A 19,757-nucleotide genomic window follows, 5' to 3' on the forward strand; every position below is an offset into this window, starting at 1 on the left:
TGGTTAACACATTGAAAAAGAACAAACTTTGGTAGTTTCGTAGCCGTAGCCACCCGTCCATGTTGTATCCTATTATCTCAAAGCCCCTCAATCCTCTAAATGGCCCAAACACACTTGTACTCACCACCTAGGGTTGAAAACCTCTAAACAATCAGAGGCCCTATACTTGCTCACCAAGTGTACATCGTCCACTTATACCCTCCTTTTTTTCAAACGATCAATTCCTACCCATTTAGGCATAGAGAAGTTATAAATCCTATATTCTCTGCACCTTGTAGTCTGTAGTAGAACGGGCTCAGGTGAAGAATTCACCAAAGACACTTAATTACAAGAAACAAAGTCTCTCGCACAAACCTACCATGTTTAAAAATTTGCCTGAAGGAACAATTGAATTTTCCATTAATCGAAGAAACTGCTAGTAAATACACAAGATTTTCTTCATAGCTCTTCATCGAGCAATGCTAACCAAAATCAGACTTCTAGATTGCATGTCTACATGGTGACTAGGTCGATGTAACTATCTCTTTGGATCACAAACATCAAACAGACACTATCTGTCACAAAATACCTATTTCTTCGGGTACGTTTGATGATCAGGTCCAACATCACGGGAACCAGTATTGATGTAAGGGCCACGAAAAGTTGCCTGAGGTGGTAGCGGCTTTGATGAGTCAATCACAGGATTCATCTTTGATGACCTGGACCTGGAAATAATCAATTATTAAGTTCTGACTCCAAATGTACATATATACACACAAGATTTACATTAAATATCCTATCACTTAAATCTAGATTTACTTACGCCATGTAGAAGGGAAAAGCTAAGCCGGCAGATGCAAAAGCTACTAAGCCTGCGGCCACAACGGTATTGCGTGTTCGCGACATCAAGAGTGCTATAGCGAGCTACCAAAAGAACCGCAAGGCGTACGACCGAGAGAATGACAAAATAGGGTTCTAGTTACTGCAACCAATGACAAAATGTTACCAGCTCAAACACTGTTCCCTACAAAAATACTGGTGGGAAATGGAAATGTAAAACTCCCACACAATGTTAAGGTGATTTTGTTTATCAACGCAGATGACAACACAACTGCAAAAGTATTGGAAAAGTTCCAGAGCATTTTCCATTATCAAAGCAACATGTAAAACAATCAACTGAATTTCTATTTTTAAATAGTGTCTGAAAATCTTCAAATCTCCCATTTTCAAAGTAGCGAGTAAAACAATAAACTGACTTTCTTTTTCTTTTTTTTCTTTTGCTCGGCAACTGAATTTCCATTTTTCAAGTAGGGCAAACTAATTTTCCATTTTCATAGTCGTCAGTAAAACTTTAAAATGAGTGGAAAATTTCAATCCAGAGCAAAAGTTTTTCAGGCAACAAGTAGACAGGCAGACAACAAAAGTAAATGGCAAGGAATTAGAACAAGTGCAATGTCAGGGAAGCTTGCTGGATCAGCACATAATTTAGAATGGTTTACATTTCCCAAGAAGATGCTAAACACCATAACCAATCTAAAAATCACCAGAGTAAATATCATGAAAAAGCCATTCAGTGATTCAGCCATATCATGAGACTCAGGCATTTACAAAGAGCACCAAAACATAACTTGTTTTTTTGGAAGATACCTAAAACTTAATAACAAAATAACCGAACCAAAAAAAGAGAGAACAGCAAGTCATGGTGTCGCTCAGGAGATAAAGGAGAAAATGGGGGAATCCTTCCATAAAACCCACTGGAAATGCATTAGGAGCAATATATGAATGATAAATTCTAGTGACAAGTTTTGGATATCCTTTATAACAACCATTTAATGACTCAATCTTCATCGATGTTGCTTTCCCGAACAGATGTTGGATTATTCTTCACTATCTCCAATTTCTTAAGGGGGCTTACTGTGTTGATAGCATAAGCTTTATATCATCCTAATTTCTCTTTTCGTAATCAGTGAAAAGACAAGGCAAAGAAGAATTTGCTATTAGAGTTCTATTACTGGAAAGAAATAGAATATCTCACACCATATAGCTAGGGACTAGGGTTTTAAAAATCAAATACGTGGCGAAGCTCACATCAAGAATGGTATGTCGCTCGTGTTAAGAGAAAATGTAACTAGAAATACTACAACAGCTAACATTAAGTAGCAACATTTCCTTGGATCATGACGGTGTGACAGTCCGAATACTCAAGCAATTCCTAGATGTGCTTAATCTAGATTTTGTAACCAAAAAGACAAAGTGGCAAAGGTCTTTAAGTACACCAACTCAACATCCTAAGCATCAAACTAAACAAAAGTTTTGCAACTTTGGCCTACCTTAGTAACCACAACAATGTGATGCCAGCAGAAATATTTCCTCATCCAAGAAGAATGCTTAATGATTCGAAAAAGAAAAAAAAAAAACAATCAAGTAGCAAATAGCATATATATACAACTTACTGCATCCAATACTACACATAAAAAGTTACTAAAGCTACGTTTTTGACAATTTACTTGTTTAGATAGAGCTTCTAACAATTTCACTTATCTAAGAGAACCAATAAGTGAAGCAGAAAAACCAGACTCAATTGCAATTGCTACAACAAATCAGAACAGCTCCAGACACTGAAGCGAAAAAACAAGGGAGAATTAAGCGAACAAACTTTCTGGAAAATGAAGATCAGCTGCGAGAATTGGCACATGGAAACTCGGAATTTTTTACTAACAAATATGGAACAGTATATCGATACCAAACTGAACCGCCGAAATTACCAGGGCAAAACATTAGAAACAACACCAATTGATGTGGAGAGAGAGAGAGAGTACCTGGTCGATTTGGGGCGCGCGAGAGAGAGAGAGAGAGAGAGAGAGAGAGAGAGGGAGCCTGGTCGATCTGGGCAGTATTGGGTATATGTGGCGACGATTACAAAGAAAACCCAGAATTTGATCCTTGTCTCAAATTACTCCCCTTGATTGTACCTTTTTAAATTCGAAGTCACATAATACACATTTAACAACAATGTCAGCCCACCATTTATTACTAGTAACTTGTGGAAAAGTTTGAAATTTTCTAGATAAAAGCATATCTTTTAACTTATTATTTTGCGGACTGGACAATCGTTTTTGGACATTAATAGTATATGAAATCAAACTTAACTATTAACATTTTTTTATCTAAATAATAAGGGAGAAATATTTTTGAATTTTATCTCTCTATAAATCATAACCATTGATTTGCTCCATAAATCATACGACTCTCCCTCTCAAACAATATTAATTGCACAATTGTCATTAATTAGATCTCGCGTTGCACCGTGCCTTTAGGCACTGACAAACCCTTGTAAATAGATATCGATGGTAAACACCACTTGCGAATATTCTACTTCTCTTTTCTTTTTGAACACAAACACTCTAAAAATTTAATAAATTTGCGGAGTATAAAATCATTACACCTAATTACAATAATCAAAGTTTGTGTTTCGATAATTAGACAACACTTGGCGTTTCGATTCTAGAATCGAGCTAGTGAATGGTTTGGTATGTGTCCATTAATTTATGATGTAGAACGTATCTTCAGGAATTTTCTGGAAAGATTTTAATAGGATCAAACCAAAGAAGAAGTATTGACCAACATATTTAAGTTATGGGGACTATTAGATTCTAGAATTTTCTTTTTAAATTTATGCCACTTGTTTTGGCAACTTTTATTAGGGAATAATATTAGTAGAAGATTTTATTTAGTGTAGCCAGTTTAGCACGATTCTAGTTTCTTATTTTGTTTTTTAGAGTTTTTTTATTTTTTTATTTTGTTTTGCTTGGTCCTTACTCCAAATTATATTCTTCGTAACCAAGCATTACCTTATTAGCTAGGCCTACTACTAGTATAAATAAGGGAGCAATATAAATGCAAAATTCCATTTATTTTCCTTGTGCGTAAGAGCATCCCCATTGTAATAAGCAAATGGGTGTAGATAAGCAAATTTAAGAACAATGCTAAAAAAACTCCTCACATTGTAGTAAACAAAGTTACAAGTCTTTTAGCAAATAACTAAATTTCACGCATTTTATAACCAAACTAAACAACTTTTACCAATAATCAAACTCAAATACACCCTCACATTGGAATCATCTCATTGAGAATAATAATTTGGTATAGTCGGGTGCGTGATTGGAACTCGTTTGCAATTGAACAAATGTGCATTGTATATTGTGGGGGTTTTTTTGGTTTGGAATCCAAAAATAACCAATGTAGAGGTAGAGGTTGTTAAGTTTGATTATGGACTAAATGGATAATCAAACGTTGACATGTCACATTTTGATTATTGATTTTGATTATTACCATTGCGGATGCTCTAAGGTGGTTATTTCTTTCTTATGGATTCAAGAGCCATCTGTTAGAACGATCTCTAACACATTCATCTACTAAAATGATTTTTAGTCTCTCTTCCGCTACAACACCGCTTCAAGTGATATCAGAGCGAGGACCTCCCTAGTTTGTATCAATGTCTGCCGACGAAGTGAATGGAGCAAACCATAAAAAGGTGATCGAAATATCGATGACTTATGGGGGTGCATTCGAGAAGCAACAACAACAATCCAAGATAATAGTCAGACTTTATTGACTTGACAAAAGGGACCCTATACATTTTTTATCGATGCCTTGTGCGGTGCACAATCGAGCTCATTCCATAGACAAAAGGGGCCCTGCACATTTTTTTTTATCTAGCAATACTTCTGAATCTTCTGATTGGAAGAGTTATTTTTAGGCAACACCGTCACCTATATGGCTCTATACTTTTCGTGCGGCTTGGAGTCCCAATAGTGCAGCAACATTTACGGGAAACAAATTTCTTTCCCCGAGCATGACCTCTAGGGTAGTGGCCCCTTCAACTCTTACAAAAAATATTTAAACCTCCCGAACGTTCTTCTCATGACCTCTAGGGTAGTAGTCCATTTTTTAGAGTCCATTATTCTATTTTGGAATGTCTCTTTATAAGTGTCTATTTTGTAAAGTTAGTGGATAAAAGTTGATGAAATTTTCATTTTACCCCTAAAAATAGATTCCATTTTGAAAAGTTAGTGATTAAAAATATAATGACGATGTTAAGGATGGAAAATGGAGGTAAAAATTGATGTGAAAGATGTAATAATGATGTCTTTTTAATAAGTTGAAATTACGTAGCACAACACTTAAAAAGGGACGGAAAGAGTATATTATATAGATGAACAAAACCAACGAAGGATATCAAATGGCAAATTTTGTAGATAAACATTCGACCACAAGTTAAAATAACAACTAAGCATTTTAAATTCATAGAACAAAATCAAGTTGGTCTCACAATGCTAGTATCTTGTTGGAAATTCAAACAAAAGATTCCAAGATTTGAACCAGCCTTTTATTTATTCTACAGCAGCTTCACTGCAATTCATACAACTTCACATCCAATTACGCAAAAATAAACTCCATCCCCAATGGACACCATGCCCCCATTCTTAAAGACATTCCAAACTCTTCTCAATATTACTATCATTTAACCACAAAATGAATGTCATTGAAGCTTTGACCAATTCAAAAACTCAATTCCAGACTAAGTAAAGGGCATAGGATAGAATGAAAACAGAGAGAATCATTCAGAGAAAAGGTAGAAACAAAAGCAAAATGAACTGAAACTGCAGAGCACAAAATGGAGCAAACCCACAGAGGAATTACAGCCATTAGAAGTCTACCAACAGTTCAACATCAACTTCTGCAAACAGTAACACCATAATCTACCAACAAAACACTCAAAATGAGAGTCTGCAAACTAGATAGAAGTACGAAAAATTGGTACGAATACCGATCTTAACATCCTAAGGCATCACATATAAGGAAATCATTTCTAGCAGAAATGAGGTAGTGATTTATAGTAGGCAGTGATATTTCACTTGGAAACCATGTTTTACTGAGCCTGGTTCTCCTGCAGCTGTTGATAGTTTAGAGTCCTCCTGAAGAGCATGATGTGTGGTTCTGGTCGATGAACAGCGTAGTGGACCCACCCCCGGCTTTGCTGCACCCCAATTGCGCGCCATTCATTCTGATACACAAATCAGAGATACATACAAAAATCATCCAATCTGATTGGTGGTAGAGAAAAACTTGGGAAATGAAGTACCTAATATCTGGATCACGAATTAAACATAGGATGCCAAAATGAGCATTTTACTTGCACTTTGAAGGAAACAAACTCTCTAGATTCAAGAACAGATGAGGATGGAACTGTCAGCAGTCTGAGAACCATAACACAGGATCTCGAAGATACACACAGACTGAAATTTTTTTAATCACAAGCACATATACACCCTAACACCAGTTTACTTGTTTCACCAATATGGTCTACGTTCACAGTTGTTGAATTGAAAGGCACTCTCATCTCATGTAAAAAAAACAACCATACATCCACAATAGCCATCTGCGACCTGGATGGCTATGTAAAAAGTAATCAGGCTCGACATTTCAAAATGGAAACAATTAAGATAGATTGAGATTTCTATGGCTTCAAGACCAATGATTTGTCCGACGGCTTCAAGAGCAGCACAATTGAGATTTGAGGGTGAAATTAGACCACAATCACAAACCCTAGGATAGATTTTTCACGAGGGAAAAGAGAGTAAACTGTCAATATCCATCTAAATTACATAAGTCAGTCATAGTAACTTGCTTCTTGTTGTAGTACTATTTACTACCCTAGTTTTTTCAAGCTAGCGAAAGGAATACTCCATAATTTTCGCGCTAACCAAACAGACCAAAAACAGAAAAGAAAAGAATCTGTTCAAAGGAATAAGAAGTGAAAGACTAATTAGAGAGCCGATTACATACTTCAGAGAGAAGCCGATTCTTCGGGAGCAGTTTGGCCACTTCAGGAGGGAGAACCACGTGCCTGCAAATTAAAAAAAAAAACGAAAAAAACAAAATTGATTTCTCATTTAGATGAGCTTTTCAAAAAATACAGAAAACAAAACGAATGCGTGATCAAAAGGGGAAGGGAAATCTGAGGAGAAATCGATCGAGCACCTGTACTCGTAGGTGTCGTCGAAGTACTTCTCGGAGTACTGGATCTGACCCATGCCTACAATGCAAACCTACTTCCTGAGTTCGATTTGGCGCCGCTTGAAGAAGACACTTCTCCGTTGCTCGTTTCAATCTGCACGTGTAGATAAAATTCTTATAGTGAAGCCCTAACTTCGACGGAGAAAATTGATAGTAAAATAAAGCGAGGTGTGCATACCCTATCACAATGAGAGAGAGAGAGAGAGAGAGAGAGAGAGAGAGAGAGAGAGAATATTAATATACTATGAGTTCATAATTTTGCCCAAAAACCACCAGTGAAACTAGAGAAAATGGAGGAGATCTGGAGAAGTGGATTTGAATTTCAAATTTTGAATACATGCCCGCTCTGGTTTGCAACCATAACGGTACACTTCTTTCCTAACGTTAATAGTAGTACTACTAGTTAGATTTATTTATCTTGATGGAAAAAAATTTAAAATAGTCTTAAAAAATTAAAAAATAGTACTTAAACTAGATAGAAAAGATAAAAAAATAATTTGACAGAATTTTTAAGTCTTATTTTGTGTCTTTTCTGAATTTTTTGATTATACTATATGTTATTTATCATTTTTTTTTTTTTTGCTTATCAAGTCAAATGCTCAATTCTAAATAGTTTAACAATTAAAAAACACTAACCACCAAAATTTTAATAGGTTAAAATTTAATGAAAATGTAATCCAAATACAGGGTCCCACCAAACTTTTTTTTTTTATAGGTGATTTGAATTTTATAGTATTTATTTAAGAACTAATAGAATAATATATCAATAAATAACCACGTAAATACTTTCAATTTAAAAACTAATAGAATAATTTTTTACTTTTTTTGTTCCTCTCGTGGAGACAAACCAACAATACTTAAAAGCCTGGCGAAAAAAATTGAATAAGAACAAAATCAAAAAATTCACAACTTTTTGGTTAGTGGAAACACTTCGTAAGGGAAGTGATTCTCAAAAGTTTTTGAGTTTAGTGTAGAAAACTAACTTTCGAGTTTAGAGTAGAAAACTAATGCAATGTGAATTTAAAAAGTTAGACTTGCTAAAATAGAAAAGTGACTTTTTAGGTACCTTATTAATAAGCGAAATTTAAAGAATCTTGTGTTGATGCTCCAATACATATATTGGAAATACTGATTGCAAGTTTTGTTAGGGTTCTGAAGTAACATTAACTTATAAGGTCTTCATTCGACATTGTACGCAATTAAGAATAGCATAACTCTTTTCTTTCATCAGTAGTTATTATTATTATTTTTATTTTTTTTTACTAAAAGGAGAAATAGGATAACCCGTTGAAGGTTGGGAATTCAAAAAGGTTTCGAAGTTTTGAAAGAAAACTCAATAAAAGTGGTTTTGCTTTCTCATTGGGGTAAGGTAGGATAAGTTCGACAGAGGAATTTTTCCAAGCTCAAACCAATATAGTACTACTTTACCACACTGATTCAATTTTGTTCATACTTGCCAAATATACTACTTTAGTCTCAAAGTTAGAATTAGAGTTATTTAATAACTTCGGATTATAGGAATCTTGATGGTGTGACTCTATGATATGCAATCGAGTTGTGTTTTCCCAATACGTGTACTAAAATGACCAAAAAGTCCCTAATTGGAAAAACAGGAGCAATAATCATCTGGTAGTTCGGAAAACCATCACTGGACCTGTGTTTTTTCATAGCTTACATTATAGCTTCACTTTCTTATAAATGCACTCCAAAATTTGACTATTAATATTTGAAATTACACACAATACAAGCACTAGAAGACAAATTTTGGAGTGTTTTTTATAAGAAAGTGGAGTGCCAAACGCAATTTCCTTTTCCAAAACCACGATGAACACACAAATGCACATTCCGGAGGAGAAAGGCTGCAACTGCAAAGATCCATAAAAAACATACCATTAATTACAAAGTTATTATCATAATACAGCCCTCGGCGGAAAGTTTCAATTCAAAAAACCATACGAGGTTGCAATTCCAAAAGCATACATTGGTGACGGAACAAAACCGGCATTATCTTGAACCAAAAACCGAACACCATATATCCTATACAAAAATAAGTAGACAATTGTTCCTCTTTGACCTTGACGATGTATGTTATATCAAATGAAGCATTTCAAAAACTTGGATCAGTTCCTCCAAAATGTACAGCAGCGCCTACTTCTGTATATTCATTCATGCTATCAAAAGCAAATCCTATAGCTTGCAAGGCGGAGAGGTAAAGCGTCTAACCTGTACATTACCAAAACACCATTTCCACCTCCTGTACATATTCACCCAAAAAGCATTGGAGCGATTTTGTTTTTCGTTTCGTTTTGGGTTTTTTTTTTACTTTTTTTTTCCGCCATAGTTTATTTTTGTGTCTTTTCAGCCACAGAGACAGTTGTTTTCTTGATTCTGTGTGATTACCGTTCCAGCATCAGATGATTTCAAGACTGTGCCACTGATTTGTGAAGCATTGATGTCCCTTGAAATACCATCAACGGATATTCCTTCCTGTATTCCTTCAGCTGCAGGGAAAAAACATAAAAAAAAAAGGTACCATGTAAGTGCACAAATTTGTGACCAAAAATGTAAACAACGAAAATGGACAAACCTCGTCTTCCGCGATCTTCTTGAAACCAAATTTGTTAGTCCATAAAGACTCTGCTTCATCAGCAGCCGGTAGCACAAGGTTTCTTACGTTCAGAGATCTGAGTAGGTTCTCCATGCATGAGAATAGCACTTGGAAATAGCCCTACACAAATAGCACTCTCACAATCAGTAACTTTTTCACCAAATCGAATTGAGGATAAATTACTCAAGGACATTACATGAGAAATAAGAGATTGTTTTTCTGCACATTATCTAAAAAGAAGTGATAAAGTTTCTCATTATTCCAAAAACCAAAAGGAACTAAAAGGTCAAAAATGGAACAAAAAGTACAAAAAAATTCAGCGTGTCACATTAAGCTAACCTGTCCTTGACATTCAGTGCTTGTTGCAACCAAAGGAACTTCAGCCACACTCTCTCCAAAAACCCGAATAATGCCCGCAGACACAACAGTGGAGCTGCACAATCAGAACTACAGTTATTAACACATAAATACATGGAGCAACAGCTACTTGAAGTCCCAAGGGGCAAAAAACAGCTACTTAGAGCCCTAAAAAATACTAATACTTACTTGACAGATAAAATTGCACAAAACATTCCCCCAAATTCTTGATCCCTCACGTTCCTTCTACATGAACAGTTAAACAAAGAACCAAAGTTACTGACATGGAAATTCCATGTGATACAAAGCAATACCAACAAACAAGAAAAAATCACTGATAAACAAGAATGATCAGAAAAAGAATGTCAATGCTCACCCATAAACCATGGCAGGAATAAGATCAGAATGGCGGACATTCGAATCTGCGATCGGGTCAAACCGGTCCTGAAGTCCACAGAAGAGATCACAAACAAATTAAACAATAGTGCTTCATCGAAGATACTTCTAAGGTTAAGCCCAGAAAACATGAATTCATACTCATAGAAAAGCCATAGCTCCGAAAGTCCCAAGATAAAACCAGGGCTTAACAACAAACAAACGAAATTTACATGGGGAATTAGTAGTTCCAGAAAATAACTCCACCCAAAGAAAATGAACCCACTAATACCAATTTTGAACAGACGATGCAAAAACAAACTCACTGGCATGGATCGCCTTCTATATTCAAATAGAGATATTTACTTTTCTGTTTCCCTTGATTCGAATTCTTGCAGGTTGGATAGAAGCGAGCCACCAAAAAGGTAGCAAGTGGAGTCCAGATTGTAAAAATACCAAAATTGACTCCCAGTAAAACCAATCTTCCCGATGTCACTTAGTTTGGCCTATTATCGAATGGATGATCAACACATTCCTCAGATCCTGATGAAAGCCAAGGGAACTAAGATATCACATTTTCTTAAAAGAATGTACTTTATTTTTGTTTACTTGGAAAATACTGATTTGAATTGTTCATACATAAATAGTTGGACTGGTAACCTCTTTTGTGGCCTTGTTTTATTTGCCATTCCTCAGTTCTTTGTTTCTTCTTCTGTCTCCATTGTCGCACAGACAGAAAGGCTTCGGAATAATTTTTCAGACTGTTCTTAAATTTATGGCCTCTAATACCTTCAACATTATGAAACATAAGGCACTGACTAAGGAAGCTTCAACACAAAGCAAACAAAGATAATACAGTTCCAACATCTAAACATTATCTGATGCCTAAGGGCCCTAAAAGAAAAATAACAAAGAAATATATAACTGAACGCACATCAAAAGATTATCTGACATTGCACTTTTCAAAAAAAAAAAACCCACACTGAAGATAGCTTATGAACTAGGGAAAATAGCAATCAAAGATTACTCACGTGAAAGATAGCAACAGCTTTCACAAACAAGGCATTAGTATCCACAGAAACCATCTTCCCACTAAGAAGCCTCCATTTTATATCAAGATCCGCATTACTGTCAGAACCTTTCTCTACTAGCTTTTTCTTTATTGCATTCAGCAGAGGTTCCTGTAGCCTTTCCTCTCCATTAGCTACCAGCGTTTGCAAAGAATGATGAATCCTCTTGCAGTCCATGCAACAGAACCACTTTCCTTCAGGCAATTCCTGTTGTATGTCCATAGCAACATATTATTAGCATCGTTCCATGTGGACGAAATAAACACAATGATGGAGTATACAAATAGATATGCCGAAACGGACAAACAAAATGACAATAGATGATCGGCAGACCTTTAGATCCTCCATTTCATGCTCCTTTAAGCAGCCGACATGATATTCCTTCTCACACTAAAAGAAGAGAGGGCAGCACAAAAACAATGGTCTTTAAAATCATAAGCATATTAGAAACTAAACAACATGGAAACTCCAATATGACAAAGCTAAGAAGCAAGGACACATTTACGATGGAAACTCCAATATGACAAAGCTAAGAAGCAAGGGCACATTTACGATGGAAACTCCAATATAACAAAGCTAAGAAGCAAGGACACATTTACTAAACTCACATTTCTGTGTACACATGGACACATTCTGGAGTTTCCAAACTCAAATATGTGTCCCGCTTTTCTTTATACATTTTTAATCAGACCTACAGGGACACACTGGGAGACCTTATGGACATGTTAGAATCCAGAATGCAATTCTATAAAGGTTTGGGAAGGTAAAAAATACAAGGTCAATTCAGTTCCACGATTTGTGGTTTTTATTCCTAATATGGTAGATATTATTTTTTCCCCTTTTCCATGAATACACTGGAGACACCTGTAGATAAGAATTTTTCATAATCAATTTTCCTAATTTGTGAAAAATTAGGATGGTTCTGCATGTATACATTCTTCTTAGTGAGAAAGCGAAGACTATCACAAAATAAGATACCTGATCACAAAGTATAACTGTCTGTGGGCCAAATTCTGATTTGCTGAAACCATGACCTCTGTATACATCATTAAAAGGAACAAATAAACAATAAGCACGTACGCACCGATCTTTGGAAACATGAATGAAGCAGCAGAAGAGACACAAGTTAATTGCAAAATTTGGCTAAAATACTGCTAGAGAACGTCATCCGACAACTTGGCAGATTGTACTGAACATTATCACACCACTGCAACATGATGCTACATGCAACAGAGCCATGGGAGGCACGAATTCTGAAGAACAATATGAAATTGATTGTGTTTTAGCGAAATCACTGTTCGGAAGGCTTCAGTATTTATCAACATTCGATAATTTAACATAATTAGGAAAGGTAGTAAGCTAGTAGAATAGACTATCAAGAGACAGCATAAGCTTGGAGAGAGAGACTATTGTCAAAGCATTAAGGAAAAACCTGCATAGTGCGCATCCACCAATATCAGCATCTGCAGATTCAACAATGCGGATGCACCGTCGTGTTATCTCTTCCACAGGATCAATTCCCGCAATTCTTCCAGCAGCCACGGCATTTGCATTGCGCTCCACGAATTTTTCTTTCTCGAACATGTTCAGGCAATATTTACAGTACCAAGTATCACCAGGGATGCTAGGCAGAGAAACACACTCTACAATTGGATATAATGACAGAAAGCATAAAGAAAGCTATGTCAGAGAGCTCTTGTCTTTTACGTGCAAATCACATTTCTGAAGAGAAAGCGTAAAAAAAGTCGCTATGAAGGAACAACTATCCTATAGGCAAGAAAATAGCTCAAGAAATGACGAGCACAAGGAAAAGTGAAAACAGAGTGTTTATTTATTTTGAAGAGGGAAAACAGAGTCTTTCAATACATTGCAATTATCTCTGCGACCATACAACCTCATGTATCCCCCCTCCCCCTCTCATGGAGTTATAAAACCAAGAAAGATGTGGCAATACGAAGTTATCAAAGAAAGGTGAACACCTGCATGGAAGGCTCTAGGGCAGCAATCACAACATAAAAGGTCCCCTCCATCTGCGCAGATCGAGCACAAATCATCGTTTTCCTCTGTTGACAACTTCCTCAGTTTTGACAGTTGTATTGACAACTCATGAAGAGAGACTCCATTTGATGTATAGATGTGCAGGTAACTACAAAAGGAAATTGTGGGGGAAATCAAATTCCTCAAACGATGTACTCCGATAAAATAGTCACCCAAAACAAATGCCCACTAAAAATCCCAAAAAAAAATCAGAGGAACACTCACGGCTTGCGCCGAGAAGCCCAACCAGCATGTGCTTCAAACTGTGAAGGGCTCACCTGCTCATAAATGGTTCAAAAGTAAACATCTAAACGAGAATAGTGAACAACCAGGCAAATTGAGCAGCAACAACAGTACCTCGCTTTGGCAGCACGAGCAAAATATTCCAAAGCCCTTCTTATAACCTCCCAAGCATTTCTGTGCCATGAAGTCATCCGAAAAGGGAAACTTGTCACGTCAAGTTGGCATAGTTCAATACAAAATGATCTTTGACAAAACAACACAAACATAACTTCTAAATGAAAACCATAATGGAAATGTTATAATCTTAACAACAACCTTCCCACGAGCAAAATAGCATAATTCGGTTCCATCAGGCAGCACATCATTCTGAAACACCAACTTGTGCATCCGCAGATCTCTAAGGAAATCACCCAAAAAAATGTCATTAAATAACCAAATTTCACAAACACACCACACATGTTGACAAATATACATCAACCACGCAACCCAACTTAACAACTACAAAAGAAATACATCTGTCAGAGAAAGCATACTAACTTCCGAGTTATCCTCCCCCTCCGGGATGCACTACTGGAGCCACTATCAGATGGTTTTGGAATGGATACAGTCCTAATCCGGGATGCACTACTGGAGCCACTATCAGACAGTTTTTGAATGGATACAGTAGTTGGTGACCTAAAATTACGAAGGTCAAATATTAAAATCAGTGCATATATTTCTCTACAAAGAAGTTATGCTACAGGTACTGCATGATAGATGGAAAAAGTATAATCTAAAGCCAGAAAACCACATGCACATGCAAATACAAGTAAACAACTGAAGAGAAACCTAATTAACCAGGAAAAAAGTTCTCAACATAGGCTATCAATATTCCTGTTAGCACTGATTGTTGCCGAAAAAGGGCTTCGTCATGCCATGAATTGCGGATGACTGGCTTCGTCATGCCATGAATTGTGGATAACTTGATCTCATTCTTTCTGAACGCTTTTAAAAGCCACCACGGGCAAACTCAAATAACTAGTCAAATACCCACCCAAAGTGATCTGGAACTTATTGTAGAAGAAGAAACTCTAGTGCTCCGATGTTCCAAAGACAATCAGATAGCATAACTACCACTGAAGCATTTGAGCTGGCTTTCCTCTCATTCAAGAATCGAGTTTACACAAGGATAAGAGAAAGATACAGGTATATCGATGTAATCATTGCAGATATAACTCCTAGTGAGAAATAGATATCCATATCATGAGTTAAAAGATGTATAACCCAATGGTTCCAACAGATTCTTAAAAAGGAGGATGAAATTTACATGTGCAGGAGAAAAACTACAACAATGAATACCTCTCCCTTTTAACACTTGATGGAGCAGGACTAGATCGAGATTCTGTCAAAATCATGCACGAATTGCACAGTAGCACTGTTCTACCGGAGCCAGAATTAGAAATAGGTCCTACAAATAATCAAATAAAATGTGTCAAATTCTTTACATATGCAAGACACAAAATATAAAAGCAGAATAATACAACAGTACCTTTGCAGTTCATACAGGAAGTCGTCTTGTTTTGTAGAGAACAACCAATCACATTCTGAATATTTACTTCCAAAGAATCCAAAGGAGCTTCTCTGCATGCCTTCAACACATCACGAAGGGTATTCCCGTTATCCAAGTAAATATACTCCGGTGGACGTTTATTCCCACTACCCGCATGTAACTCAAATTGGTTAGGTGTCACAACCTACATTAACCAAAGCAAGAATTCATTTACACAACAAGAATGGTGTCGACATGTAAAGACAATTAATGATTATACAAAACTCACTTGAGTTCCACCACACAAATCACAAGAACACAGAATCCCAGCGCCTTTGATTATCCCGCGAAGACCAGTATCTGATGGCCCTCTCGTCTAAACCATTAAAAGCCATAAAAACAAATAAGCACCACACATACCCACATCTGCAAAGCCTAATGCAACAGATATTCTCAAGGCATAAGAAATATACCTTCATACCACGTAGGTACGTCACCGGCAAACCCTCGAGCAAACCAGTTTCCAGAAGCTCCTTCAACATTGTTGGGTACTTCTTCACCTTTATCCTTTTCGGCATTTTCTTCTCAAGTTTCCCCAATAAAACAGATTCTGAACGGTCTCCCGTCTTTACTTCTTCCGTATCTGATCTCTTCAAAGTTTCATTCACTACTTTCACCACTGACCGTGTCACCCGCTTCACAGGCGTTTCATCAAAAGCCCTCTCTATAACACCATCAGCCCTCTCTATAAATCCATCAGCCCTCTCTACAACTCCATCACACGGTTCTGTATTTAACTTCCGGGCTAAAATTTCTGCCCTCTCTACAACTACATCACCCGGTTCTGTGTTTAACATTCGGGCTGAAATTTCTGCCCTCTCTACAACTCCATCACACGATTCTGTATTTAACTTCCGGGCTGAAATTTCTGCCCTCTCTACAACTCCATCACCTGGTTCTCTATTTAACTTTTGGGCTGAAATTTCTGCCCTCTCACTAACTCCATCACCCGGGTCTGTGCTTAACATTCGGGCTGAAATTTCTGCCCTCTCTACAACTCCATCACACGGTTCTTTATGTAACTTTTGGGCTGAAATTTCTGCCCTATCTACAACTCCATCACATGCTTCTGTATTTAACTTTTGGGCTGAAATTTCTGCCCCCTCACACGGCTGCTCCGATACATCCTTCCCTGCATCCTCATTGGCTGCATTGCCCTCATCCCGAACCAATTCGATGCCCATTGATACCACCTCTTTGACTGCAGATTCCACAAATACACTCCTCTGCTCATCATCGCTGGTCGAATCAACCACATCGCTCTTGGGCTCGTCCTCACTAACCGAAATCAATCTCTCAACATCACCTCCTTCAACATCACTACCCACATTTTCAGTACTCCCAATTAATTTGTGTTTTTCAACAGACTCCGAGTCTTTATTCGACTCGGAGCTCTTGAATCTCTTGCTGCTCGGGCTATCCTTCGATGCTTCGTTTCCCAAAGCCCCATTTGGAGTCCTCCTAGCCCGGGTCCGACCCGTGGAACCTGCGCAATCCGCCTGAGACTTCCAGGCGAAGGCAAATTCGCGCTTCAGTCCGGGCCGCACGCGGGACACCACCACGTATTCCTCCGTGTCAGCGCCGTTCGCCATCGAAACACGAGCAATTAATCCAACAGATCTGCCACACAAAGAAAACATCACAAACAACCCACGAAAAATCAATAACGATGACGTGTTATTCAAGAAGCATACCGTTGAGATCAACAAATCCCTTATAAATCAACTTAAATACTTGCGAATCCATAAAGGGGCGCAGAAAACGAAAACAAACCCTAGAAAAAGCAATATCGAAGAACCAGATTCAGATTGAAAACCAAACCAAACCAAATCCAATACGCTCTGTTTGGTGCGGGTGTGCTATATCGGGGACAGGAATTAGAGGGATTTGAAATCGTTACAAAAATCTGAGAGGGTTTATATTCAGCAAATCTTACCGGAGGAAGGGAGAAGTTGTAGATAGCGATTTTGATTTTGATTTTTAATTTTGAGGGATAGGGAAGGGAAGATGGATAGGTATACGCGGGACAGAGAGGGGCCGTGGTGTAGGGGGAGGGGGAGAGGGAGAGAGAAGTTATATCTAGACGGGCCCACCTTGATTCTTTCATATGCCTCCAATGCCCTTGCCAGTTGCCAATCGGCCATAATACTTTAATTTTGGATACATCTCACATTAGTCCCTGTGTATTTACAGTATTTTCTTCCTATCAGGAAAAAAGTACAGAGGGAACAGGTGATAATTGCGTTTGTCCGGTTTCCCGAGAAGCCCCTCCTAATGCATGCACACGTACACACGCATTAGTCCCCGTGTATTTATTTTCTTCCTATCTATTTCCTCCGTCTTTCATTCTTTCATCTCAATTAACATTTTTTTCCGTTCAAAAAAGATAGTCCCACTTCAAATCTAAATGGACAATATATAATGAATTTCTTCTTTCACCCTTCCATTTATTAAATTTGTAGTATAAAAAAATAAGAAAAGGTAATCATTGAAGGGTAAAATAAGAAAAATAAGTTTTTAAAAGTGTAATGATTGTGTTCCCTATATAGTTGTAATCCCCAAAAATGACTAAAGAATGGGGATGGGAAAAGTATATAAAAGTATCGAAGGAGCAGTTGATAGGCGCAGTTTGTCCTGTCTCTCGGAAAACCACTCCAAGCACATGCACACATTAGTCCTTGAATATTTATTTTCTTCCCATCTAAATCGAGAAAACCACTCCAAGCACATGCACACATTAGTCCTTGAATATTTATTTTCTTCCTATCTAAGTGTACCGAGGGAGTAGTTGATAGTCGCGTTTGTCCAGTCTCCCGAAAAAACCACTCCAAATGCATGCACAATTGCACCCATTAATCCCTGTGTATTTAATTTTTTTCTATCTATATAAAAGTTTGTGTTTGTCCTATCTCCCGAAAAGCCACTCCAAATGCATCCACACGTATTTTAGGTCAGCCTTCTTTTGCTTAATTAGCCATGTTTTACAATGTTTTAAAAATCAGACCAGTGAGCGAACCAGAAAAAGTCGGGTGGATGAGTCACTGGTTCAACCGTGGTTGAACCAAAGTTAAACTGTGATGTCATAACTATGTCAAAAATATATTATTAATAATATATTTAAAAAAACATAATTAGTACTACGTAAAACAATAAAATTGTAAAATAAGGTAACAAGATGTCTGTTGTTTTTCAAGAATCCCACATCGGAAGATTTACCCTTGGGCACTTCTTTTTGAGTCTTTATAATGTTTCTGAAGCCCACAAATTATGCGTACAGCTGGCTTGAGCCAACAACAGCGCAATTAATATTGCCGTTAAGATTCTTTCTCAACATTTAATAGTTCAACAACAGGGGTCGGTTCCAAGCGGTTTTAACCATTGAGGCCAGTTTTGTAATAATAACGGTTTCAGGGTTTATCCGAACTGGAGTAAGAGCCCATCAAACAGGCCGATTCGGATCGGGTTTCAAAATATTGATGTTTTTATCTAATCATAACTTACCTTCAACGTGTAATCTAGTGCACGTTGTTCTCCCATCTAATAGATATTATCAGATCTTTTATGTGCTTCTAACTTTGTTTGAATTAAAAGCTTGTAATAGAATTTCTTAATATGGTTATCATAGCATTTGGTGAAAAGGAAGTATTTTAGAAATTCTTACACATGCATCGCACGTGCCCTTCCACTAGCCTGTAAAAAGAGCAGAGAAAGTAGTTGATAGTCATTTTTGTCTTACGTCCATGGAAGCCAATCCAAATGCCCCCAACAAGTGCTGTGAAAATTTTGGATATATTTCACATTAGTCCCTATGTAGACAATGGCAAATATGTAGTTTAGCTTATTTTACGACAAGTATATTTCTACTCTCATACCAAAAGAGGTAAAAAGAAGTTTTCTGGTTTTTGTTGAATGGTACTTAATACAAGCATGCAAGAGAAAGGAGAACGAACAATAGAGAATCAATAAGAAACAAAAAAAAAATTAAGGACAACCCCAATCATCTTTCATCGTCTTAAGTTCTGATAAGAAGCTTTCTACCGCCATAAGAACTAAACATCCGGTGAAAATATTTAACAACTCTTGCAGGATGCTCCAGAAATATAAGTATCTCGTAACTGTGTAAGCATGCAAAGAATAAGAAAGGGGAAAAATGCAAAATATGAGGTATCATTGGGGTTAAATGGCAGAAGGCAGAACTTTAATACCAAATCTCCTATCAACAGAATTATGGAGGAGTTAGTGACAATTGAAGCCACCATTCGAGGGTATTATTGTCAATTGTGAGATATGAACAGGGCAGCCCAATCGGCGTCTTTCCTTCCCCGATTTTTCTTTCGATTTTTTTTCTTATCGGAAAATTTTGGGAAACGCGCGAAGCGAATCTTCTCGACGCCTTGTACCACGCTGGTGATGGGCGCGG

At 37.2% G+C, this 19,757-nt stretch overlaps 3 protein-coding genes across 11 annotated transcripts; all 3 read right to left on the bottom strand.

Annotated features, from left to right (window-relative positions):
• Window positions 1–376: 376 nt before the first annotated feature.
• Window positions 377–4,784, bottom strand: LOC131314977 (uncharacterized). Of its 4 annotated transcripts, XR_009196551.1 has the most exons (4): window positions 4,312–4,326; window positions 2,799–2,951; window positions 803–961; window positions 377–704 (listed from the first exon to the last, which is right to left on the bottom strand). XR_009196551.1 is itself a non-coding variant. In XM_058343988.1 (3 exons), exons 2-3 carry the CDS (start codon window positions 883–885, stop codon window positions 569–571), a joined length of 213 nt encoding a protein of 70 aa, XP_058199971.1. In that variant the 5' UTR covers window positions 886–961; window positions 2,799–4,784; the 3' UTR covers window positions 377–568. The 4 variants fall into 4 exon arrangements, 1 of the variants encoding a protein (XP_058199971.1); XR_009196550.1 differs by lacking the exon at window positions 4,312–4,326 and having other exon boundaries at window positions 803–1,003; window positions 2,799–3,071; XR_009196549.1 differs by lacking the exon at window positions 4,312–4,326 and having other exon boundaries at window positions 2,799–3,059.
• An 873-nt stretch (window positions 4,785–5,657) lies between these two features.
• LOC131314978 (cyclin-dependent kinases regulatory subunit 1) lies at window positions 5,658–7,402 on the bottom strand. Of its 2 annotated transcripts, XM_058343990.1 has the most exons (4): window positions 7,238–7,402; window positions 7,024–7,153; window positions 6,829–6,889; window positions 5,658–6,046 (listed from the first exon to the last, which is right to left on the bottom strand). In XM_058343990.1, the coding sequence occupies exons 2-4, from the start codon at window positions 7,074–7,076 to the stop codon at window positions 5,912–5,914; spliced, it is 249 nt and encodes an 82-aa protein (XP_058199973.1). In that variant the 5' UTR covers window positions 7,077–7,153; window positions 7,238–7,402; the 3' UTR covers window positions 5,658–5,911. The 2 variants fall into 2 exon arrangements, with proteins under 2 accessions (XP_058199973.1, XP_058199972.1); XM_058343989.1 differs by having other exon boundaries at window positions 7,024–7,312.
• A 1,968-nt stretch (window positions 7,403–9,370) lies between these two features.
• LOC131314980 (uncharacterized) lies at window positions 9,371–17,427 on the bottom strand. 5 transcript variants are annotated; one of them, XM_058343995.1, is made up of 20 exons: window positions 17,274–17,427; window positions 16,346–16,957; window positions 15,751–16,018; window positions 15,567–15,653; window positions 15,278–15,482; window positions 15,088–15,196; window positions 14,287–14,424; window positions 14,065–14,146; window positions 13,864–13,923; window positions 13,732–13,784; window positions 13,449–13,615; window positions 12,902–13,112; window positions 12,448–12,505; window positions 11,803–11,859; window positions 11,431–11,676; window positions 10,401–10,468; window positions 10,214–10,270; window positions 10,007–10,100; window positions 9,647–9,787; window positions 9,371–9,560 (listed from the first exon to the last, which is right to left on the bottom strand). In XM_058343995.1, exons 2-20 carry the CDS (start codon window positions 16,927–16,929, stop codon window positions 9,480–9,482), a joined length of 2,766 nt encoding a protein of 921 aa, XP_058199978.1. In that variant the 5' UTR covers window positions 16,930–16,957; window positions 17,274–17,427; the 3' UTR covers window positions 9,371–9,479. The 5 variants fall into 5 exon arrangements, with proteins under 5 accessions (XP_058199978.1, XP_058199977.1, XP_058199976.1 ...); XM_058343994.1 differs by having other exon boundaries at window positions 16,175–16,957; XM_058343993.1 differs by having other exon boundaries at window positions 16,061–16,957.
• Window positions 17,428–19,757: the final 2,330 nt, after the last annotated feature.

This window comes from Rhododendron vialii, chromosome 13a, assembly GCF_030253575.1.
Source record: "Rhododendron vialii isolate Sample 1 chromosome 13a, ASM3025357v1".
Taxonomy (NCBI): Eukaryota; Viridiplantae; Streptophyta; class Magnoliopsida; order Ericales; family Ericaceae; genus Rhododendron; species Rhododendron vialii.

Coding starts and splice junctions, on each gene's coding strand:
- LOC131314977 (XM_058343988.1), bottom strand. CDS start 885: ATGTCGCGAACACGCAATACCGTTGTGGCCGCAGGCTTAGTAGCTTTT. Junction 699..802: donor GCTTTTCCCTTCTACATGGC/GTAAGTAAATCT, acceptor TTCCAGGTCCAG/GTCATCAAAGATGAATCCTG.
- LOC131314980 (XM_058343992.1), bottom strand. CDS start 16,929: ATGGCGAACGGCGCTGACACGGAGGAATACGTGGTGGTGTCCCGCGTG. Junction 11,860..12,447: donor CAGTTATACTTTGTGATCAG/GTATCTTATTTT, acceptor CTCTTCTTTTAG/TGTGAGAAGGAATATCATGT. Junction 10,469..11,430: donor AAGCTGTTGCTATCTTTCAC/GTGAGTAATCTT, acceptor TGTGGACTTCAG/GACCGGTTTGACCCGATCGC.
- LOC131314978 (XM_058343990.1), bottom strand. CDS start 7,076: ATGGGTCAGATCCAGTACTCCGAGAAGTACTTCGACGACACCTACGAG. Junction 6,890..7,023: donor GACGACACCTACGAGTACAG/GTGCTCGATCGA, acceptor TTTAATTTGCAG/GCACGTGGTTCTCCCTCCTG. Junction 6,047..6,828: donor AGAATCGGCTTCTCTCTGAA/GTATGTAATCGG, acceptor TTTGTGTATCAG/AATGAATGGCGCGCAATTGG.